Source organism: Rana temporaria, chromosome 4 (assembly GCF_905171775.1).
Source record: "Rana temporaria chromosome 4, aRanTem1.1, whole genome shotgun sequence".
NCBI lineage: Eukaryota > Metazoa > Chordata > Amphibia > Anura > Ranidae > Rana > Rana temporaria.
In genome coordinates this window covers 322,155,982-322,175,956 of record NC_053492.1, presented here as the reverse complement: position 1 = coordinate 322,175,956, position 19,975 = coordinate 322,155,982, and the positions used below count along the sequence as shown (strand labels likewise).

Here is a 19,975-nt window from a genome sequence, read left to right as displayed (position 1 = left end):
TGATAGAGGTAATGGCTCATTCTGTATAAATACTTCAGGTATTACAAGAGATGAGGGTACCGAGCAGGCGCGGCTAGAGCCTCCTGTCTCTGGTGGCGATGCTTTTTTGCTTCTCCCAGAGCCTCTTCTTTGGGAAGACATAATGCTAAGCAAAGCCAAGGTACCAACAAATGCCTATACTACTGTGCTTGTTTAGCAATCTACATATAAGTATGCAACGAATAACACAGTTTCATGCCAGAGTGGGTGTGTTATGCTTTGGGAGTTCTCAGCCAACCACATGGAGATCTTACGTGCCCCTTAGATCTTACGTGCTGTGTCTCTTGCAGGGAAGCTCCAGACATGTGAGGTTTGTTCCTTCCTGTCTGACCGTCATTAAAAGCGTGCCCCTATTCAGGCCCATCCCCTCCCACCAAGATCGTCATAAAGCGCGCCCCCTAGGGGCATCCTCCGCTCCCCTTTGCGGTTCATGGTGTTCTCCTGTGTTTGGAGATCCTTCAGCTTTCTGTGGAACAGGGAGGAGGGCAATGCAGAGCTTGTAGCGAAAGGAGTGTGCTTGTTGTTTGGACTGACACTGTTTTGGAGCTTGGTGAGTGAAAAACTCAGCTCTTTACTCCCTCCAGTGGCGGATTAAAAAAACTACACCCACTATAAATAGGAAAAGTCACTGGGCCAGATTCAGATAGGAGATACGACGGCTTATTTCCTGATATGCCGTCGTATCTCTAAGGCCGGCCGGTCGTATCTATGCGACTGATTCATAGAATCAGTTACGCATAGATATGCCTAAGATCCGACAGGTGTAAGTGACTTACAACGTCGGATCTTAGGCTGCAATTCCAGGCCGGCCGCTAGGTGGCGCTTCCGTATCTTTTATGCGTCGGATATGCAAAAACTTGCGGCGGAGGATCGTAAATCAGATAGGTTACGCGGATCTAAAGATCTGCTAACCTATATGAATCCGGCCCACTAAGTTTCAAACCTAGGACTTTTTCCTAACTCACCTTGTCCCCGCCGCAGGTTCTCTGTCAGGCCGATTCCCCCATCTCGGCAGGGTCTGTGTGCCAACCTTCAGGGGTATGGGTTCCTACTTAAAGGAGACATCTTCCCTGGGCCTTGTAAAAGACTCTTACCAGGAGTTTTAGCATATAGAGTGAAAGTGCTGGACCCCAGAGCCCAGTCCTCCAGAGAGAGACATTACAGGCGACACCTCGTCCATGAGGTCCGGATACCATCCAGTTTTGGTGTAATATATTTAAGCGTCTTGGATGGACCGACAGTATAGCTCTCTACCCTCATAGGGTTTCTTAGGCAGAGCTTTCTTCAGCACATTTTCCTCGATACTGGCGAAAAAACGAAGGTACTTCCCTGATGGGAGGGGTTATATGGAGGGGAATTGTCTTTGATTGGTTGTGCCAGTGTCCAATCACCTCTGGTGACCATACAACCCATTATGTAATGATTTAAGGCTCTGTGTCCCATAGTGTACGATAAAGAAATGCTGATTTTTACATGAAGGAGAGAAGTGCCAGAATAGGCCCGGCATGGAAGTGGTTAAATGAGTTTCAACATGCTTTTTCTTTAGCAATGTAGTCTTGGGTGGAGAACGTGCATACAGGCCATGGTGGTTCAGTGCATTACTTTTTGTTGTCTTTGAAACAATTGTACCTGCTAATTGTAGGTCTTTCTGAAGTTCTCCACAAGCGATCCTTGGCTCTTGGACAACTCTTCTGATAATTCATTTTACTCCTCTGTCAGAAACCATGTGAGAAGCACCAGGTCGTGGCTGGTTTATGGTGACATGATGTTCTTTACACTTCTAGATTATGGCCCCAGCAGTGCTCACTGGAACACTCAGAAGTTTGGAAATCCTTCTTTAACCAAATACCATCAATATGTTTGGCAGGATTACTTTCTAATAATTGATTGATAGATTAGAGCTGGTGTCTTAGCTTTCCATGCCTTTTTTGAACCTTCCTTTCTTCATGTATTCAATACTTTTTCCCTGTGTCATTCCATTTTATTACACATAACTTAATTTCTGAAGGTATTTGTTTTGATTTCTTTGTATGTATGGTTTACATGGTCAATAGCCCCCCTAGAAATATATTTACCTGTGCATGTGCAATGAATAAACCCCAAACTTACATACAGTGTTGGCATAACACCGAAATTGATCAGCCAGCCAATATAAGGTGTCCGTCAGGTGTTCATAAAGAAAGTTTTTGAAATTGAGACGTGTCAAGCTTTCATATGTATAACTGTCAAAATGTGATTATTAAAACAGTTATTGTGTAACATATTGTATGTGCGGGTGACTTTAACATGACACTGGTGTATTAGCCTCAGTGTTTTTTTATGACAATTTCTTTAAAACATGTTTCTGTTTCAATATATTTATTGGTGTTTCAAAAGTCGTAAGAAGCCATGGTTTGCCCGTGCAGGGGCGACATTGAACAGAGCGTGAACGTGTAATGAATAACATTTACAGTAAACTGTAATCAGGGCCATAGACGACCAGGTTGAAAATTAGGCATGTGTCATAGACTATATTAATCTGTACCCTTGAGTACAGCAGTCTACATTGCTAGCCTTCATATCAGAAAGGAAGAGGAGAAGGAAACAGGGAAAAATTTAAAAGTAAGAGAGAGAAAATACAGGAAAAGAGGAGCCCCGGCAGAGGGCGAGTACCACGGACACGGGACCTGCCGAAACAAGGTTTAAAGTCGACCATAACTAGTCGGGGCCAGGGATGGAAGGGAATAACTTATCCAAAGTTCCCAGATTTTTGCATGCCAATCCTTCAGTATACTGGACATCTGCTCATCAATCATCATAGCTGTCATTCTGGTTCTCACCCCCTGGAAAGCAACACGCAGAGTCTTCCTGGCCTGGGCAATGGCTCTCTTGTCAGAAATAAGAAGGTATGTGGCCAATTTCTGCTGGGGCATAAAGAGGCACAGTATAGGGCAATGTAAAAGAGCCAGTCGGGCATTCTTATGGATTGTCATATGAAATAACGTCTGCAAAAGGCCAAAGACCCCTGGACCAGAAGCCGAACAAGCGTGGGCAAGACCACCATATATATAGGACATCCCCACGTTGACCACAATTCCAAAAACATCTATTACTGCTGCCAGGATAAGCATGGGCCAGCATAGTCAGGACCCAGTACCATCGCAGGAGCACTTTATAAGCGGCCTCTAGGGTGGAAGTGTTGAATGGACATTTCACAATTGATGTCCAGGCTTTACTCCAGTCATTCCCCTCAATACCAGATCCATGTACATGTAATACATGTTTCAATAAAAGAGTATGAATTTTTAATTGTGATGTATTTGGTGCCCTAAAAAATCCCAGTAAAATTTTTGTAAACATTGAACCTATCTGAAAAAGTATCTCTACTACAAAACATAATACAAAAGAATACTAAAAGACAGATTTTTGGAAAAAGCCTGTGAAAAAGGGAAAAAAACTTTGCATATTCAGGAAGTTGCAGGCTACAGAAGAAAAACATGAAAAAGTGCAAATCTTCATCTTATGTTTTACTTACTCTTAAAATGTCACCCATTAGTGAGCCTCTTCCAGGACCAAGTTCCACTAAATTAAGAGATTTTGACTTTCCTCCAGATATCCATTCACTGATACACCATATCCCAATTAGCTGAAATTGTGAACATATGAACAAATATCAGTATATCTAATTAGAAATGCACAGAGTATTGGTTTAAGATCTCAGTAGGGATTATAAAATAGGGAAGAATTCAAAAAAAATGTATACTACTTATTGCTTACATTTTCTGATAAACATTTTCTGGGGCAAGTACCTTTGCCTCTACAGTAAAGCCGGCCATACATGGATCTGATGTTGTAAAGCGCTGCGCAAACTGTTGGCGCTATATAAATCCTGTATACTAATAATCCAAATTTGGCTGGTTCAGCAGGGACCAGCCAAATTTCGATTCATGTTTGGGCAGATTAATTGTAACCACCAACCAAGCCTGTTGGGGGAAAAAAAATCTCGAATGAGTCTTCCCACTGTCAGATTACAAAAGCGCGATGGGAGGGATGCCCCCATCCACATTGAGAGTGTGGAAAGGGGAATCAAGTCATTTTCTTTCGTTCAACCCGCTTGTATGTATGGCCAGCCTAATGCTGTTCTTCTTGTGTTAACTGCTGAATGTCACTTTATGAGGATCTTATTCCCTCTTTCTAATATATCTTTCTCAATGAATGCTCCCATGCAGCAATCAATATATTGCGGCAGTGTTGTAAAAACATAACTTTACCAAAAAGATGTATTTTAGGTATGGATGGTATATGGAGTAAAATTTGTTTACGTTAGTTTGATTATAAATGTTAGGTTTAGGCTGGCCAAACTTGTTTAACAGAAGCCTTCCCTCTTCTTAAAAAAAAAAAAAAGAATCACCCTTGAATAGAACCATTGATTGTCTTTCTGTACCACATTAGAATATTATTTCACTCTTTACAAAGGCAGGTTTTTGCAATATTGTTTCCCCGACCCATTCTACTAACTTTTTTTTTTTTCTAAAATGTTCCTATTCATTTATCCAGGTTGTTCTTCATTTCTGGAATTCTTGTTACCATATGGACAATTCCTGCTGCAGTATCTGGTTTTCGTGTCTTTTATTAGAGGGTATGCAATGGCTTTTTATGGTTTTGGATAGAGTAGGAAATGGCAGAACACTTTGTCAGGTTTTTTTTATCCTGCTGTCCACTGTCAATGAGATAGAAGTTGTCTTTAGGAGCAAGAGATGAATAAACATCCTCCAATCTTTTCCTGTGACAACACTCTAGGATGGTAATTCCATTCACTTGGGAGAGAGTTCCTCCCATTTTTTGTTCTGTCTACAGGACAAGAAATTTAAAAAAAATTCTACAGCAGGACACAGTAAGCAGTAAAATATTATGTCTAGAAACAAAAGCTCCAATGTCATAGTCTGGACAGTTGAAATCACCGGTAATATCGACTGCATTTTTGCTTGCTTCCAGTTCATTGGGTTCATTATATGGACTCTAGGTTGTCACAGTCTTTACAGATTTCTTGAATAACAGCTCATGGAAAATATGATTTTACAAACTCTTCCCCTTTGTTTCTGTTTGATCCTTTTTTGAACCATAACCATCCAATTCTTTATCCAATCACGACTTCCATCTAACCAGACTTCCATTATCAACACTAATTTATAATCTGGTCATACAGGCAGGAATGGGCCGCCTCCAGGCATACCTGCCCTAAATTTATCGAGAGCTACAGGTCTTCTCCTTGTATGAGCTGAAAGTTTAGAGGGACGGCCAGGTCTTTGTAGTTTTGCAGTGGTCTGATACTCCTTCCATTTCAATATTATCGCTTGCTCATAAAGCTTGGGAAATCTTTTTGTATCCAAATCTGGCTTTAAACGTCTCCACAACAGTATCTCGGACCTGCCTGGTGTGTTCCTTGTTCTTCATGATGCTTTCTGCGCTTTAAACAGACCTCTGAGACTATCACATTGCATGTGCATTTATACGGGGACTTGATTACACACAGGTGGATTCTATTTATCATCATTAGTCATTTAGGTCAACATTGGATCATTCAGAGATCCTCACTGAACTTCTGGAGAGAGTTTGCTGCACTGAAAGTAAAGGGGCTGAATAATTTTGCACGCCCAATTTTTCAGTTTTTTTTTTGTTAAAAAAGTTTGAAATATCCAATAAATTTCGTTCCACTTCATGATTGTGTCCCACTTGTTGTTGATTCTTCAAAAAATTTACAGTTTTATATCTTTATGTTTGAAGCGTGAAATGTGGCAAAAGGTCGCAAAGTTCAAGGGGGCCGAATACTTTCGCAAGGCACTGTATATATGTTCTAACATGGAGGCTCACATAGACTACAGTTAGGCCTATACTATACAGAGATGCCTCTAATGCTGGGTTCACACCATTGCTGCATCTGGCTCACAGCAAAGGTCCGGTGCGTCCTGGTTCACCATTTCAGGTCTGATTTCAGCCCACACCAAAAGATATACAGCGTTTTTGTGCAAAACACACCGGACCCGCTGCGGAGATATGTGAACCAGCTGCGGAGATATGTGAACCAGTTCCTTAGAGAGCCAAAATCTCCTGCTATTGCCAATTGGATGCGGAGAATCCGCATTCAATTCGCAATGGTGTGAACCCAACCGGATGAGGTAATGCAACTTCCACATAAAATTTGCAATTGTGCAACCAAAACCTGTTTTTACTGCAAATTGTGTAAGCTGGTAAGTGTTTTGCAAAATACATTTGTTTTGTGTGAAGTCTTTCCACATGTACATTACCTTAAAAGCTAGTTATAAATTGGGGTGGTTTCAATTTTTTGTTTATTTCCATTCACTCAAATGGTTTGAAGACATTTGGCTTTTGTTTATATTTTAAATGACATTAATTTAACAATTCATGCAGTTTTTATGACCTCCTTAGTAATGTCCACTTTCGTTTCACAAAATTCCTGTTTCTATCCCATATTCTTCTAGGTCCCTCACTACATTTCAATGCCTGTTCTGTCATTCATCACTTCCAGGTTTTTATTCTGTCATACGAGAATGTTCGGAACCTCTTATTTTTAGATATGAGACTAGGCTGCGAAAAAAAACAGATGATCATCTCATCATGTGTATCAGGCATAAGTGTGCAACAAGCTCTATCAAAGCCTCTCAGTACTGTCTGTTGTTCAGTTCCAAAACCTGGGCTTTCAAACAAGCAACCCAATCACATACAGTGATGAAAATAAGTATTAGAACACCCTGCTATTTTGCAAGTTCTCCCACTTGGAAATCATGGAGGGGTCTGAAATTGTTATCGTAGGTGCATGTCCACTGTGAGAGACATAATCAAAAAAAAAAAATCCAGAAATCACAATGTATGATTTTTTTAACTATTTATTTGTATGATACAGCTGCAAATAAGTATTTGAACACCTGAGAAAATCAATGTTAATATTTGGTACAGTAGCCTTTGTTTGCAATTACAGAGGTCAAACGTTTCTTGTAGTTTTTCACCAGGTTTGCACACACTGGAGGAGGGATTTTGGCCCACTCCTACACACAGATCTTCTCTAGATCAGTCAGGTTTCTGGGCTGTCGCTGAGAAACACGGAGTTTGAGCTCCCTCCAAAGATTCTCTATTGGGTTTAGGTCTGGAGACTGGCTAGGCCACGCCAGAACCTTGATATGCTTCTTACAGAGCCACTCCTTGGTTATCCTGGCTGTGTGCTTCGGGTCATTGTCATGTTGGAAGACCCAGCCTCGACCCATCTTCAAAGCTCTAACTGAGGGAAGGAGGTTGTTGCCCAAAATCTCGCAATACATGGCCCTGGTCATCCTCTCCTTAATACAGTGCAGTCGCCCTGTCCCATGTGCAGAAAAACACCCCCAAAGCATGATGCTACCACCCCCATGCTTCACAGTAGGGATGGTGTTCTTGGGATGGTACTCATCATTCTTCTTCCTCCAAACACGGTTAGTGGAATTATGACCAAAAAGTTATATTTTGGTCTCATCTGACCACATGACTTTCTCCCATGACTCCTCTGTATCATCCAAATGGTCATTGGCAAACTTAAGACGGGCCTTGACATGTGCTGGTTTAAGCAGGGGAACCTTCCGTGCCATGCATGATTTCAAACCATGACGTCTTAGTGTATTACCAACAGTAACCTTGGAAACGGTGGTCCCAGCTCTTTTCAGGTCATTGACCAGCTCCTCCCGTGTAGTCCTGGGCTGATTTCTCACCTTTCTTAGGATCATTGAGACCACACGAGGTGAGATTTTGCATGGAGCCCCAGTCCGAGGGAGATTGACAGTCATGTTTAGCTTCTTCCATTTTCTAATGATTGCTCCAACAGTGGACCTTTTTTCACCAAGCTGCTTGGCAATTTCCTCGTAGCCCTTTCCAGCCTTGTGGAGGTGTACAATTTTGTCTCTAGTGTCTTTGAACAGCTCTTTGGTCTTGGCCATGTTAGTAGTTGGATTCTTACTGATTGTATGGGGTGGACAGGTGTCTTTATGCAGCTAATGACCTCAAACAGGTGCATCTAATTTAGGATAATAAATGGAGTGGAGGTGGACATTTTAACCACTTGCTTACTGGGCACATAAACCCCCTTCGTTCCCAGGCGAAATCTCAGCGTCCGGCACTGCGTCGCTTTAACTGACAATTGCGCGGTCGTGCGACGTGGCTCCCAAACAAAATTGGCGTCCTTTTTTCCCCACAAATAGAGCTTTCTTTTGGTGGTATTTGATCACCTCTGCGGTTTTTATTTTTTGCGCTATAAACAAAAAAAGAGCAACAATTTAAAAAAAATATATATTTTTTTTACTTGTTGCTATAATAAATATCCCAATTTTTTTTTTAAAAACTATTTTTTTTCTCAGTTAAGGCCGATACGTATTTTTCGACGTATTTTTGTAAAAAAAAAAAAAAAATCACAATAAGCGACTGGTTTGCGCAAAAGTTATAGCGCCTACAAAATGGGGAACAGAATTATGATTTTTTTTATTATTTTTTTTTTTACTAGTAATGGCGGCGATCTGCGATTTTTATTGGGACTGGGATATTGCGGCGGACGTATCGGACACTTTTGACACAAATTTGGCGCCATTCACATTTATACGGCGATCAGTGATATAAAAATGCACTAATTACTGTATAAATGTGACTGGCAGTGAAGGGGTTAACACTAGGGGGTGAGGAAGGGGTTAACTGTGTAGCCTGGGTGTGTTATAACTGTGTGGGGGGAGGGGGGTGACTGGGGGAGGGGACCGATGCTGTGTCTCTATGTACAAGAGACACAGATCGGTCTCCTCTCCTCTCACAGCACGTGGAGCTCTGTGTTTACACACAGAGCTCCACGTTCCTGCTGTCACCTACCGTGTCACCGACGATCGCGTGTACCCGGCGGACATCGCGGCCGCCAGGTACACGCATCGGGTCTTCGGCGATGCGTCGGGACAGTTTTTACCCGCCGCGCGCCACCCAGTGGCGCGCGCGGGTAATGCACATAAAGGCCGTTTTTAAACGGCCACTTGGCACTTGAGAGCCGCGCTGCGGACGTATTTCGTCTATAGCGCGGATCTCAAGTGGTTAAAGGCAGACTAACAGGTCTTTGAGGGTCAGAATTCTAGCTGATAGACAGGTGTTCAAATACTTATTTGCAGCTGTATCATACAAATAAATAGTTAAAAAATCATAAATTGTGATTTCTGGAATTTTTTTTTTTGATTATGTCTCTCACAGTGGACATGCACCTACGATGACAATTTCAGACCCCTCCATGATTTCCAAGTGGGAGAACTTGCAAAATAGCAGGGTGTTCAAATACTTATTTTCCTCACTGTATAGAGCAGCGGTATACACTACTGAACAGGAGTTCCAGGAGTGCATACATTGCACAAGACATACACAGGACAGTATTTTCAAACATGGAGCACATAATACTTAGAGCGGTTGTAAACCACTGGATGTTTTTTTTTTCTTTTCTCACCTGCAAGGTAAATTAATAATGTGCTAGTATGCATCGCATACTAGCACATTATGTGAAACTTACCTGAAAACAAAGCATTCCAGCGATGCAATGCAATGGCCGGGGGGGCGCTTCCAGGTTCCCGGACTCTGGCTCTGTGTCTGGCCGGAGCTGTGATGACATCACTTCCGCACATGCGCGGGAGCTGCCATTCATGAAACGGCACGGGTGGGCAATTCTTCAGAGTGCCACTGGCTGCAAGTACAGAAAAAATCTCCTAAACGGTGCACATTTAGGAGATATTTACACTACCTATAGGTAAACCTTATTATAGGCTTACCTATAGGTAAAATTTAGTGATGGAAGTTTACTTCCACTTTAAAAATATGAGATCATTTTCTCTAACAATCCCACAATTGTTTTTAACCACTTGACCACCAGGCACGTAAACCCACTTAATAACCAGACCAATTTTCAGCTTTCGGTGTTCTCACAATTTGAATGACAATTAGTCATACAACATTGTACCCAAATGAAATTTTCGTCCTTTTTTTCACACAAATAGAGCTTTCTTTTGGTGGTATTTAATCACTGTTGGGTTTTTTTATTTTTTGCGCTATAAGAGAAAAAAGACTGAAATTTCTGTAAAAAAAATTAATTTTTCTTTTGTTTCTGTTATAAAATTTAGCAAATTAGTATTTTTTCTTCATTCTTTTTCATAATGTGAAAGATGAAGTTACGCCGACTAAATAGATACCCAACATGTCACCCTTCAAAATTGCACACGCTCGTGGAATGGCGCCAAACTTCGCTACTTAAAAATCCCCATAGGTGACGTTTTAAATATTTTTACTGGTTATATGTTTTTAGTTACAGAGGAGGTCTAGGGCCAAAATGATTGCTCTTGCTCTAACGTTTGCAGCGATACCTCACATGTGTGGCTTGAACACCGTTTTCATATGTGGGCGGGACTTACGTGTGAGTTCGCTTCTGCATGCGAGCACACGAGGACAGGGGCTCTTTAAAAAATATATATATATTTTATTGTTCACTTTACTTTACTTTATTTTAGTTTGACACGTTTTTCCGCCAAAAATAAAAAATTTTGATCACTTTTATTCATGTTACAGGGAATGTAAACATCCCTTGTATTAGGATTATGGCATGACAGGTCCTCTTTACAGTAAGATATGGGGTCAATAAGACCCCATATCTCACTTCTAGGCTGGGAAACAGAGTATTGCAGGGTATTGCGGGGTATTGCAGAGTATTGCGGGGCATTGCAGGGTATTGTGGGGTATTGCAGAGTATTGCGGGGTATTGCAGAGTATTGCGGGGCATTGCAGGGTATTGTGGGGTATTGCAGAGTATTGCGGGGTATTGCAGAGTATTGCGGGGCATTGCAGGATATTCTGGGGTATTGCAGGGTATTGCAGAGTATTGTGGGGTATTGCAGAGTATTGCACAGTTTGGTTATGTTGCAGAGTATTGTTATGGGGCAGGGATGGCTGAGCAGGGATGGATGGCTGGATCTGTGACTGCATTTATCACAGATCCAGCCCACAACACTCGTGCTGCCGCCACTCTCTCCCCTCTCCTCCCACACTGTACCGTTCGGTACAGAGAGGGGAGGGAGGAACCGACGTCATCACATGACGCCGGTTTGTTTACAAGTGATCGCTCCGGACCCGGCAGTCAAGGACATTCCCGTGTGCGTGCCCCAGGGGGCGCGCAGGAGCGCGATTCTGGGAGGACATCCTCCCAGAGTTAAGGAACCGCCTTTAACCACTTAGGGCGGTGATTAAGTGGTTAAAAAGAGCTTGACGTATTCCTAAATGCACAAAATATAACGTATATTTAAGTGGTTTTTAACTACTTGCCGACCAGCCGCCGCAGTTATACGGCGGCAGGTCGGCTCCTCTGCGTGAGGTCACGTAGCTATACGTCACCTCGCTCCTGGTCCTGTCAGGGGGGGAAATGACCTATCGTCTGTTCATACAATGTATGAACAGCAATTTGTCATTTCCCCATGTCAGTCCCACCCCCCTTCAGTTAGAACACACCCAGGGAACATGATTAACCCCTTCCTCGCCCCCTAGTGTTAACCCCTTCACTGCCAGTGGCATTTTTATAGTAATCAATGCATTTTTATAGCACTGATCGCTATAAAAATGCCAATGGTCCCAAAAATGTGTCAAAAGTGTCCGCCATTATGTCGCAGTACCGATAAAAATCGCTGATCGCCGCCATTACTAGTAAAGAAAAAATCTTAATGAAAATGCCATAAAACGAGCCCCAATTTCAGGGATATGCAATTAGCGGACCTCCAGCTGTTGCAGAACTACAAGTCCCATGAGGCATAGCAAGACTTTGACAGCCACAAGCATGACACCCAGAGGCAGAGGCATGATGGGACTTGTAGTTTTGCAACAGCTGGAGGTCCGCTAATTGCATATTCCTGCCCTATTTTGTAAATGCTATAACTTTTGTGCAAACCAATCAATAAACGCTTATTGCGGGGGTTTTTTACGAAAAATATGTAGAAGAATACGTATCGGCCTAAACTGAGGAAAAACATTTTTTTTTTCGGGGGATATTTATTATAGCAAAAAGTAAAAAATATAAAAAAAAAATCAAAATTCTCGCTCTATTTTTGTTTATAGCGCAAAAACTAAAAACCACAGAGGTCAAATACCACCAAAAGAAAGCTCTATTTGTGGGGAAAAAAGGACGCCAATTTTGTTTGGGAGCCACGTCGCACGACCGCGCAATTGTCAGTTAAAACGACGCATTGCCAAATCGCAAAAAGGGGCCCGGTCATTGAGCAGCAATATGGTCCGGGGCTGAAGTGGTTAAGCCACTTTAACCTGTATACACCATCTGCCTCCTATTGTAGTGTCCCCCTCTGTGTGTGATTTATAAAAATAAATGCTGCAAATGCCTAATTTCAGTGCCGAGATCTGAAATCACATGACCGGCCGCCTTTTTCCTTTCCTCCTCTGACAGATGCAGCGGGAGGGAACGAGATTCCCCTGCTGAGGTCACTTGGGAGGGGAGGAGGAGAGAGCTGGCCGGTCATGTGATCGCGATCTCGGCTCTGATATGAGGTATTCGCAGATTTTTTTTAAAAAAGTTACAGGGGGCCAAATGACACAGTACAAGCACTGTGTTATATAGCATGCTTAAAAGAGCAGAATTCATTTTTTTTACTTTTTGGGTTAACAAACGCTTTAACATTTATAGGTAGTAACACCAGGGGTAGTTGATCCGGGAATTATTAGGTTGCCTCCGGGGTGATCAGAACGGAATTTTTCTTTTTCTTGTGTTTGCCTTCCTCTGGATCAACTGTGGGTATAAGATTGTGTATATGGACGTTTTCAATTTTTTTTTTTTTATTGGTTGAACTAGATGGACTTCTTTCAATTTGACGCCCAGTCCCGCAGCCCATACCCGGAAGCGCCGGAGAAGATCGCTCTCCAAAACGGTAAGTACTGCTTCGATTTTAAAAAAACTACCCGATTCCCCTTGACAAAATGAGTATCAATCTAATGTTAAAAATTAAGTTTTCGGGTGAACCTCCATTTTAACTGTGCCCTTGTTTTAGTTTACCTTGGAGGGAAAAAAAAGAAGGCCAGTACATAGTGCCAAAACATTCACATTTACCCAAGTTTAATGCCTATAAAGACTCTGCAAGACCAAAATAAACACCATTTAACACCCGAACATTTATCATTCCTGTTGTTGGCTGACAGCACAGTGCCTCTATTAACTGAAATTGCAAATATTTGGCCCCGTCTCAATCTCTTATGCTGAACAATAGAACAACTCCCCCCTTCTCCGCATGTCCACAGCTTAAAAGGGAGGTGTTTTGTGGTCCAAAGAAAAAATTGGGAGGGCAGATTAGGCTCCTTTAGATGACACAGGTGTTTTTTTTTTCACCTAACAAAATGTAGATATAACAAAATAAAAATATTTACCTGAAACAAAGCGAGCAAATAAGATAAGTTCATAGTTAGGTTTTACATACACTTTAAACCATGTACTTAAAAAAAGTACATCAGAAATAAGTAAAGAATACACTATAATTGTGTGATTATTCTGCTAAAACACAAAGCTTGTGCATGACAGAGCAGTGTAAAGATGCAAATGATCACATACATCCATCTTCTGCTAGCACTCACTGGATGTTACAAGCAGAGCTTTTTTTCTCAGAAAATAGGTGCAGGAACTCAACCACGCCCCGTTCAGATTTCAAAAACAGTAGAAGGGTCTTAAAGGGGCATTAAATACCAGAATTGCATTACATACAGAGTGCAGAGTTCAGGGGGTTACACACAGAGTGCAGAGCTGTCACTTGTAAACACAGAAACCAGACTTCTGTGTTTACAAGTGATTGTGGTGAGCAGGCACCAAAGGGCCTGAGCCAAAGGTGGTGGAACTGAGTTCCCCCAAGTTCAACCAGAAAAAAAGCCCTGGTTACAAGAGATCACATTACATTAGAAGTATGTTCATACAAATACCTCTCCAAAGATTTGACTTATTTCAGGGGATGTAACAAAATCTCCATGTTCTCCCAGCATGTCATGGTGCATATAATAACCCTGAAGAAACAGATCTGGAGTTAGACACAGAATTTGGTATAAGTGCTACAACAAAAATATATACAATATACTGTATATGAAAATACACATATTATGATCTAATGTGTAAGGCATATACAGGTATAATTATTTAGACCTTACTTAAACTGTCTGAGATTGCCTTTGATGTCAAACATATGGGAGATACAATGCTTATTTGTAACCACTGTAACTTGTAAGAAGCAACTTGACATTTCAAATGTTTATGTTGTCTGAATAACAGTGACTGGTTGTTACAGATTTCTGCAATACATTGATTTTCAAACCATATTCTAAATAATGTGAGAAATATATTCAAAGGGAATGGGTCAATAAATGTAATTGGGTGTTAAGTAAAAAGTATCTATGTCCCACTTCAAATGTCAATAGAAAAAAAACAAAAACACTGGGACTTTTAAGACAAAACAACAAGTCAGATTTTCTATCTTTTCTTATATATAAAAATACAAAAATTGGTGTATTTTTAAATCCATTTAAAAGCAACAGTGAATTGGCATATATCTGGCAGCATAAAAGGCATTATAGCTACTGCGATCCTATTTACCACATCAGCATTACAATCATGCATTTCATTTTATATCAAAAATATAATAATCATTGCAAATAATTATAGACTGTTTCAATTATCAATGCATTTCAAAGCATACTCAACTTTTTCAGGGCAGGCAGCCACTATTGCCCTTAACCACTTGGCGCCCAGAGTAAGTCATATGACGTCCTGGGCTTTGTGGTGGTATATCTGAATGATGCCTGCAGCTACAGGCATCATTCAGATATTACCGGTTTCAGACGGCGATTTCCTTCACCATAAGAATGATCATAGCGGCTGTTCCGCCGCTTGATCGTTCTTACGGGTGGCAAAAGGGGACGTGCCGCCCTCCGGTGCTTCTCCCGACTCATAGCTTCGATCGGTGAATCGGAGACAGGATCCGCTGGAGCCGGGTTGTGATCATAGAGATTTCCACCGGAGTCTCTATGATCGTCAGAGGCCGGGCGCGATGTTATGACGTTACGCCCGGCGTCTGCGTTCAAAAAATGGGGCCAATTCGGCTGTGATGCGCTGATCTTTTTTTTCCCAGCCTAGTGGTGAGATGTGGGGTCTTTTTGACCCCATATCTCACTGTAAAGAGGTCCTGTCATGCCATATTCCTATTACAAGGGATGTTTACATTCCCTGGAATAGTAATAAAAGTGATCAAATGTTTTATTTTTTTTTAAAAGTGTCAAAATAAAAAAATAAGTAAAATTAACAATAAAAAAAAATTACATTTTTAAAGTGCCCCTGTACCCATGTGCTTGCACGCAGAAGCGAATGCATATGTAAGTCCCGCCCACATATGAAAATGGTGTTTAAACCACAAGTGAGGTGTCGCGGCAAACGTTAGAGCGAGAGCAATAATTCTAGCCCTAGACCTCCTCTGTAACTCAAAACATGTAACCAGTAAAAAATAAAATTAAAACGTTGCCTATGGGGATTTTTAAGTACTGAAGTTTGGCACCATTCCACGAGCATGTGCAATTTTGAAGCGTGACATGTTAAGTATCCATTTACTTGCGTAACTTAGTTTTTCACATTATGCTAAAAAATTGGGCTAACTTTACTGTTTTTTCCCCCGAAAAAACGCGTTTGAAAAATTGCTGCGCAAATACAATGCGAGATAAAAAGTTGCAATGACTGCCATTGTATTCTCAAGGGTCTCTGCTATTAAATCATTTATAGCCGGATTTAGGTAGAGCGGCGCTTCTTTAGGTCGGCGTAGCGCATCCCATTTGCACTACGCCGACGTAACATAGGGAGGCAAGTACTGTATTCACAAAGCACTTGCCTCCTAAGTTACGTCGGCGTATCGCAAATGGCCTGGCGTAACCCCGCCTAATTCAAAATAGGCAGGTAGGGGGCGTGTTGTATGGTAATGAATCGTGACCCCATGTAAATGAAGCGACGATCGTACGGCGCATGCTCAGAATCACGTCGTAAATACTCATTGCTTTCGACGTGAACGTAACCTACGCCCAGCCCCATTCATGTACGCTTACGCAAACAACGTAAAATACGACGGCTGTTCCGACGTCCATACCTTGCATGGGCTGCCCCATCTTTTGGGTGGTTTATCTTTACGCCGGAAAAACGCCTTACGTAAACAGCGTATCGGGCGCAAGTACGTTCGTGAATAGGCGTATCTTGCTCATTTACATATTCTAGGCGTAAATCAATGTACACGCCCCTAGCGGCCAGCGTAAATAGGCAGCTAAGATACGACGGCGTAGGAGACTTACGCCGGTCGTATCTTAGCAACTGAGAAGCGTATCTCATTTTGAGAATACACTTAAAGATACGACGGTGCGGATTCGGACTTACGACGACGTATCTACTGATACGCCGTGGTAAGTCTTTCTGAATCTGGCTAATATAGTGTTTGGGGGTTCTATGTAATTTTCTAGCAAAAAAAAAATACATTTGATTTTTACATGTAGGATCGAAGTGTCAGAATTGGCTGGGCTTCAAGTAGTTAAACAAAGATATAAAAATAGCATCCAAAAAAAGATTTTTTCCTTCCTCAGCCTTCACAACTTATGGTGCTCCAATGTGGAAAGGGGCTTGCTTTCCTTTGTACATCCCATTGCCACATGGATCAGTTTCTACTGCCAGTACTGGGCTGGCCTAAATACTGTAAATGTTCAAACTAGTAAATGAGATGTGAAGAAGAAGAAACTTTTTAGAGTGAAAGTACAGTGGATGCATAGTCAATCTTTACAAAGAATGGAGCAAGGTTTTGGATTTATCTAATTCTGACTGTGTTCTTGGAAATTGTAATTCTATCCATATATAATGAATTAATCAGCATTCTTCTCTATGTCTATCCACAAATCTTTAGCTTATAAATAAATCACACCACTAGGGGATCAACTCCAGAGATAAAACGATAATTCTCCCACTCTACAAGACTCTGGCCTGGCCGCACCTGAAGTATGCTATCCAGTTCTGGGCACCAGTCCTCAGGAAGGATGTACGGGAAATAAAGCGAGTACAAAGAAGGGCAACAAAGCTAATAAAGGGACTGGAGGATATTAGTTATGAGGAAAGGTTGCGAGCACTGAATTTATTCTCTCTGGAGAAGAGACGCTTGAAAGGGGATATGATTTCAATTTACAAATTACATACTGGTGACCCCACAATAGGGATAAAACTTTTTTGCAGAAGGGAGTTTAACAAGACACTCATTAAAATGAGAAGAAAATAGGTTTAACCATAACCACTTAACGCCCGCCGCACGACTATTTACGTCCGCAAAATGGCACGGACAGACAGAAGGACGTATATATACGTCCTTGCCTTCTAGCGGGTGGGGGGTCCGATCGGGGAGCGATCCGGGACGATGGCGCGGCTATTCGTTTATAGCCGCTCCGTCGCGATCGCTCCCCGGAGCTAAAGAACGGGGAGAGCCGTATGTAAACACGGCTTCCCTGTGCTTCACTGTGGCGGCGCATCGATCGTGTCATCCCCTTTATAGGGGAGACACAATCGATGACATCAGTCCTACAGCCACACCCCCCTACTGTTGTAAACACACACTAGGTGAAGCCTAACACGTTCAGCACCCCCCCTGTGGTTAATTCCCAAACTGCAACTGTCATTTGCACAATAAAGAATGCAATTTAAATGCATTTTTTGCTGTGAAAATGACAATGGTCCCAAAAATGTGTCAAAATTGTCCGAAGTGTCCGCCATAATGATCGCCGCCATTAGTAGTAAAAAAAAAATAATTAATAAAAATGCAATAAAAATATCCCCTATTTTGTAAACGCTATAAATTTTGCGCAAACCAATCGATAAACGCTTCTTGCGATTTTTTTTACCAAAAATAGGTAGAAGAATACGTATCGGCCTAAACTGAGGAAAAAATGTTTTTTATATATGTTTTTGGGGGATATTTATTACAGCAAAAAGTAAAACATATAGCATTTTTTTCAAAATTTTTGCTCTATTTTTGTTTATAGCGCAAAAAAAAAAAACGCAGAGGTGATCAAATACCACCAAAAGAAAGCTCTATTTGTGGGGAAAAAAGGACGCCAATTTTGTTTGGGAGCCAAGTTGCACGACCGCGCAATTGTCTGTTAAAGCGACGCAGTGCCGAATCGCAAAACCTGGCCTGGGCATTTAGCTGCCTAAAGGTCCGGGGCTTAAGTGGTTAAACTACGTAGATGGTTCTTTACTGTTATGCCACGTACACACGATCAGTCCATCCGATGACAATGGACCGATGGACCGTTTTCATCGGTTAACTGATGAAGTTGACTGATGGTCCGTCGCGCCTACACACCATCGGTTAAATAACCGATCGGGTCAGAAGGTGGACACGTAAACCACGTACGCCGGCACTATAAAGGGGAAGGTCAAATCCAATGGCGCCACCCTTGGGGCTGCTTTTGCTAATTCCGTGTTACTGCGTGTTAGTAAAAGTTTGGTTAGAGCCGATTCCCGCTTTTCAGTCTCCGTGCTTTGCAGATCGTTTTCTCGGGTTCAGTTTGTTCTTGTGGGTTCGTATTTGTCATTCAGTGCTTGCAGTCAGGTCGTATCTGTTTTTCAGTGCGTTCCTGTCCGCTCATATTTGTTTTTCAGTGCGTTCATTACAGGTCTTGCTGTACTTGGTTGCTTTCTGTTTTAAGTGCATTATGACCAGCCGACCGGTTTGAAGCCATGTTGGAGGCGCGTTCTCATGCTTTAGTTCGTGCTGCGTATGGGCAGTCTTCTGCAGTTCATATTGTTGCTAGATCTGTGGCCGTGAACAGGGCGAGGAGGAGTTCATGGGCCAAGAATTGGTTGCGCCAGCGTGACCAATTCTCTCATATGCCTCTGCTTAGGGAAATCCAGGAGAATAATCCTGAGGACTTCAGGAACTTTCTCCGTATGACGGACCCCGTTTTCCACCGTCTTTTTGATCTTCTGTCCCCCTTTATAACGAGGCAGGACACTGTGATGCGCCAAGCCATCATTTTTGAGCAGAGGCTTATTGCCACGTTGAGGTACCTGGCGACTGGGAGGAGCCTGCAGGACCTCAAGTTCTCGACAGGCATCTCCCCCCAGGCGCTGGGGATCATCATACCGGAGACGTGTTCTGCCATCATCCAAGTGATGCAGGAGGACTATATTAAGGTAATTTTTCTCCTTTCACATCACAATCTATGTCTTTAATGTATGCTAATGTCTTGTATTTCTTTCATTATTCCCTAATTACCCTGATTATAATATGCTGTGAATGTCCCCTTTGTCCCCATGCATGTTGTAAGCTTTAAATGGTACTTTTGTGGCCTACATGCATCTTTCCCTTCACTAACCTGTCCAGCATGCTATCCTAGGCCCAAACACACCTAGCCTAGTCTCCTAGTTTCCAACCAGATTTTTTTCTGCTCCATTGAAGTTCTGCCCCCCCCCCCCTTAAAATGTGTCCCAATGTATTTTTTCTCATTCAATTTAGGCAGAGTTCTAGAGGTTATTTTTTTCTGGGCCTAAACTGAGCTAGAACCCCCCCCCTACCCTTAAAATGTTTAATGGCCCATCAGAGGGGTGAGGAGTCTGATAAGTGGGCCTATTTTATTTTTGGCGTGAAAATACTCACTCCAATAATAAATGTTATACTGATGTTGGACAAGGATGTATTTTGTATTGTGATTGCAATGTTTATGTGCCAAAGTAATAATTTCTTTTTTTTGTTTGACTCCAGTTTCCTTCCACGCCACAGGAATGGCAGACTGTGGCTTCTCAATGGCAATAGACAAGAAACACGTCCGCATAGTGCCGCCACCCCGTTCGGGGTCGTACTATTACAAC

General features: G+C 42.0%; 1 protein-coding gene across 3 annotated transcripts in view; it reads right to left on the bottom strand.

Annotated features, from left to right (window-relative positions):
- Positions 1 to 19,975, bottom strand: part of NDUFAF7 (NADH:ubiquinone oxidoreductase complex assembly factor 7) — a 186,565-nt gene that overhangs the window by 101,612 nt on the left and 64,978 nt on the right. For all 3 annotated transcript variants that reach the window (XM_040350691.1, XM_040350693.1, XM_040350692.1), the window contains 2 exons: positions 14,026 to 14,106; positions 3,554 to 3,664 (listed from right to left, as the gene is read on the bottom strand). In XM_040350691.1, coding sequence (XP_040206625.1) covers positions 3,554 to 3,664; positions 14,026 to 14,106 — 192 coding nt within the window. The remainder of the gene's footprint in view (positions 1 to 3,553; positions 3,665 to 14,025; positions 14,107 to 19,975) is intronic.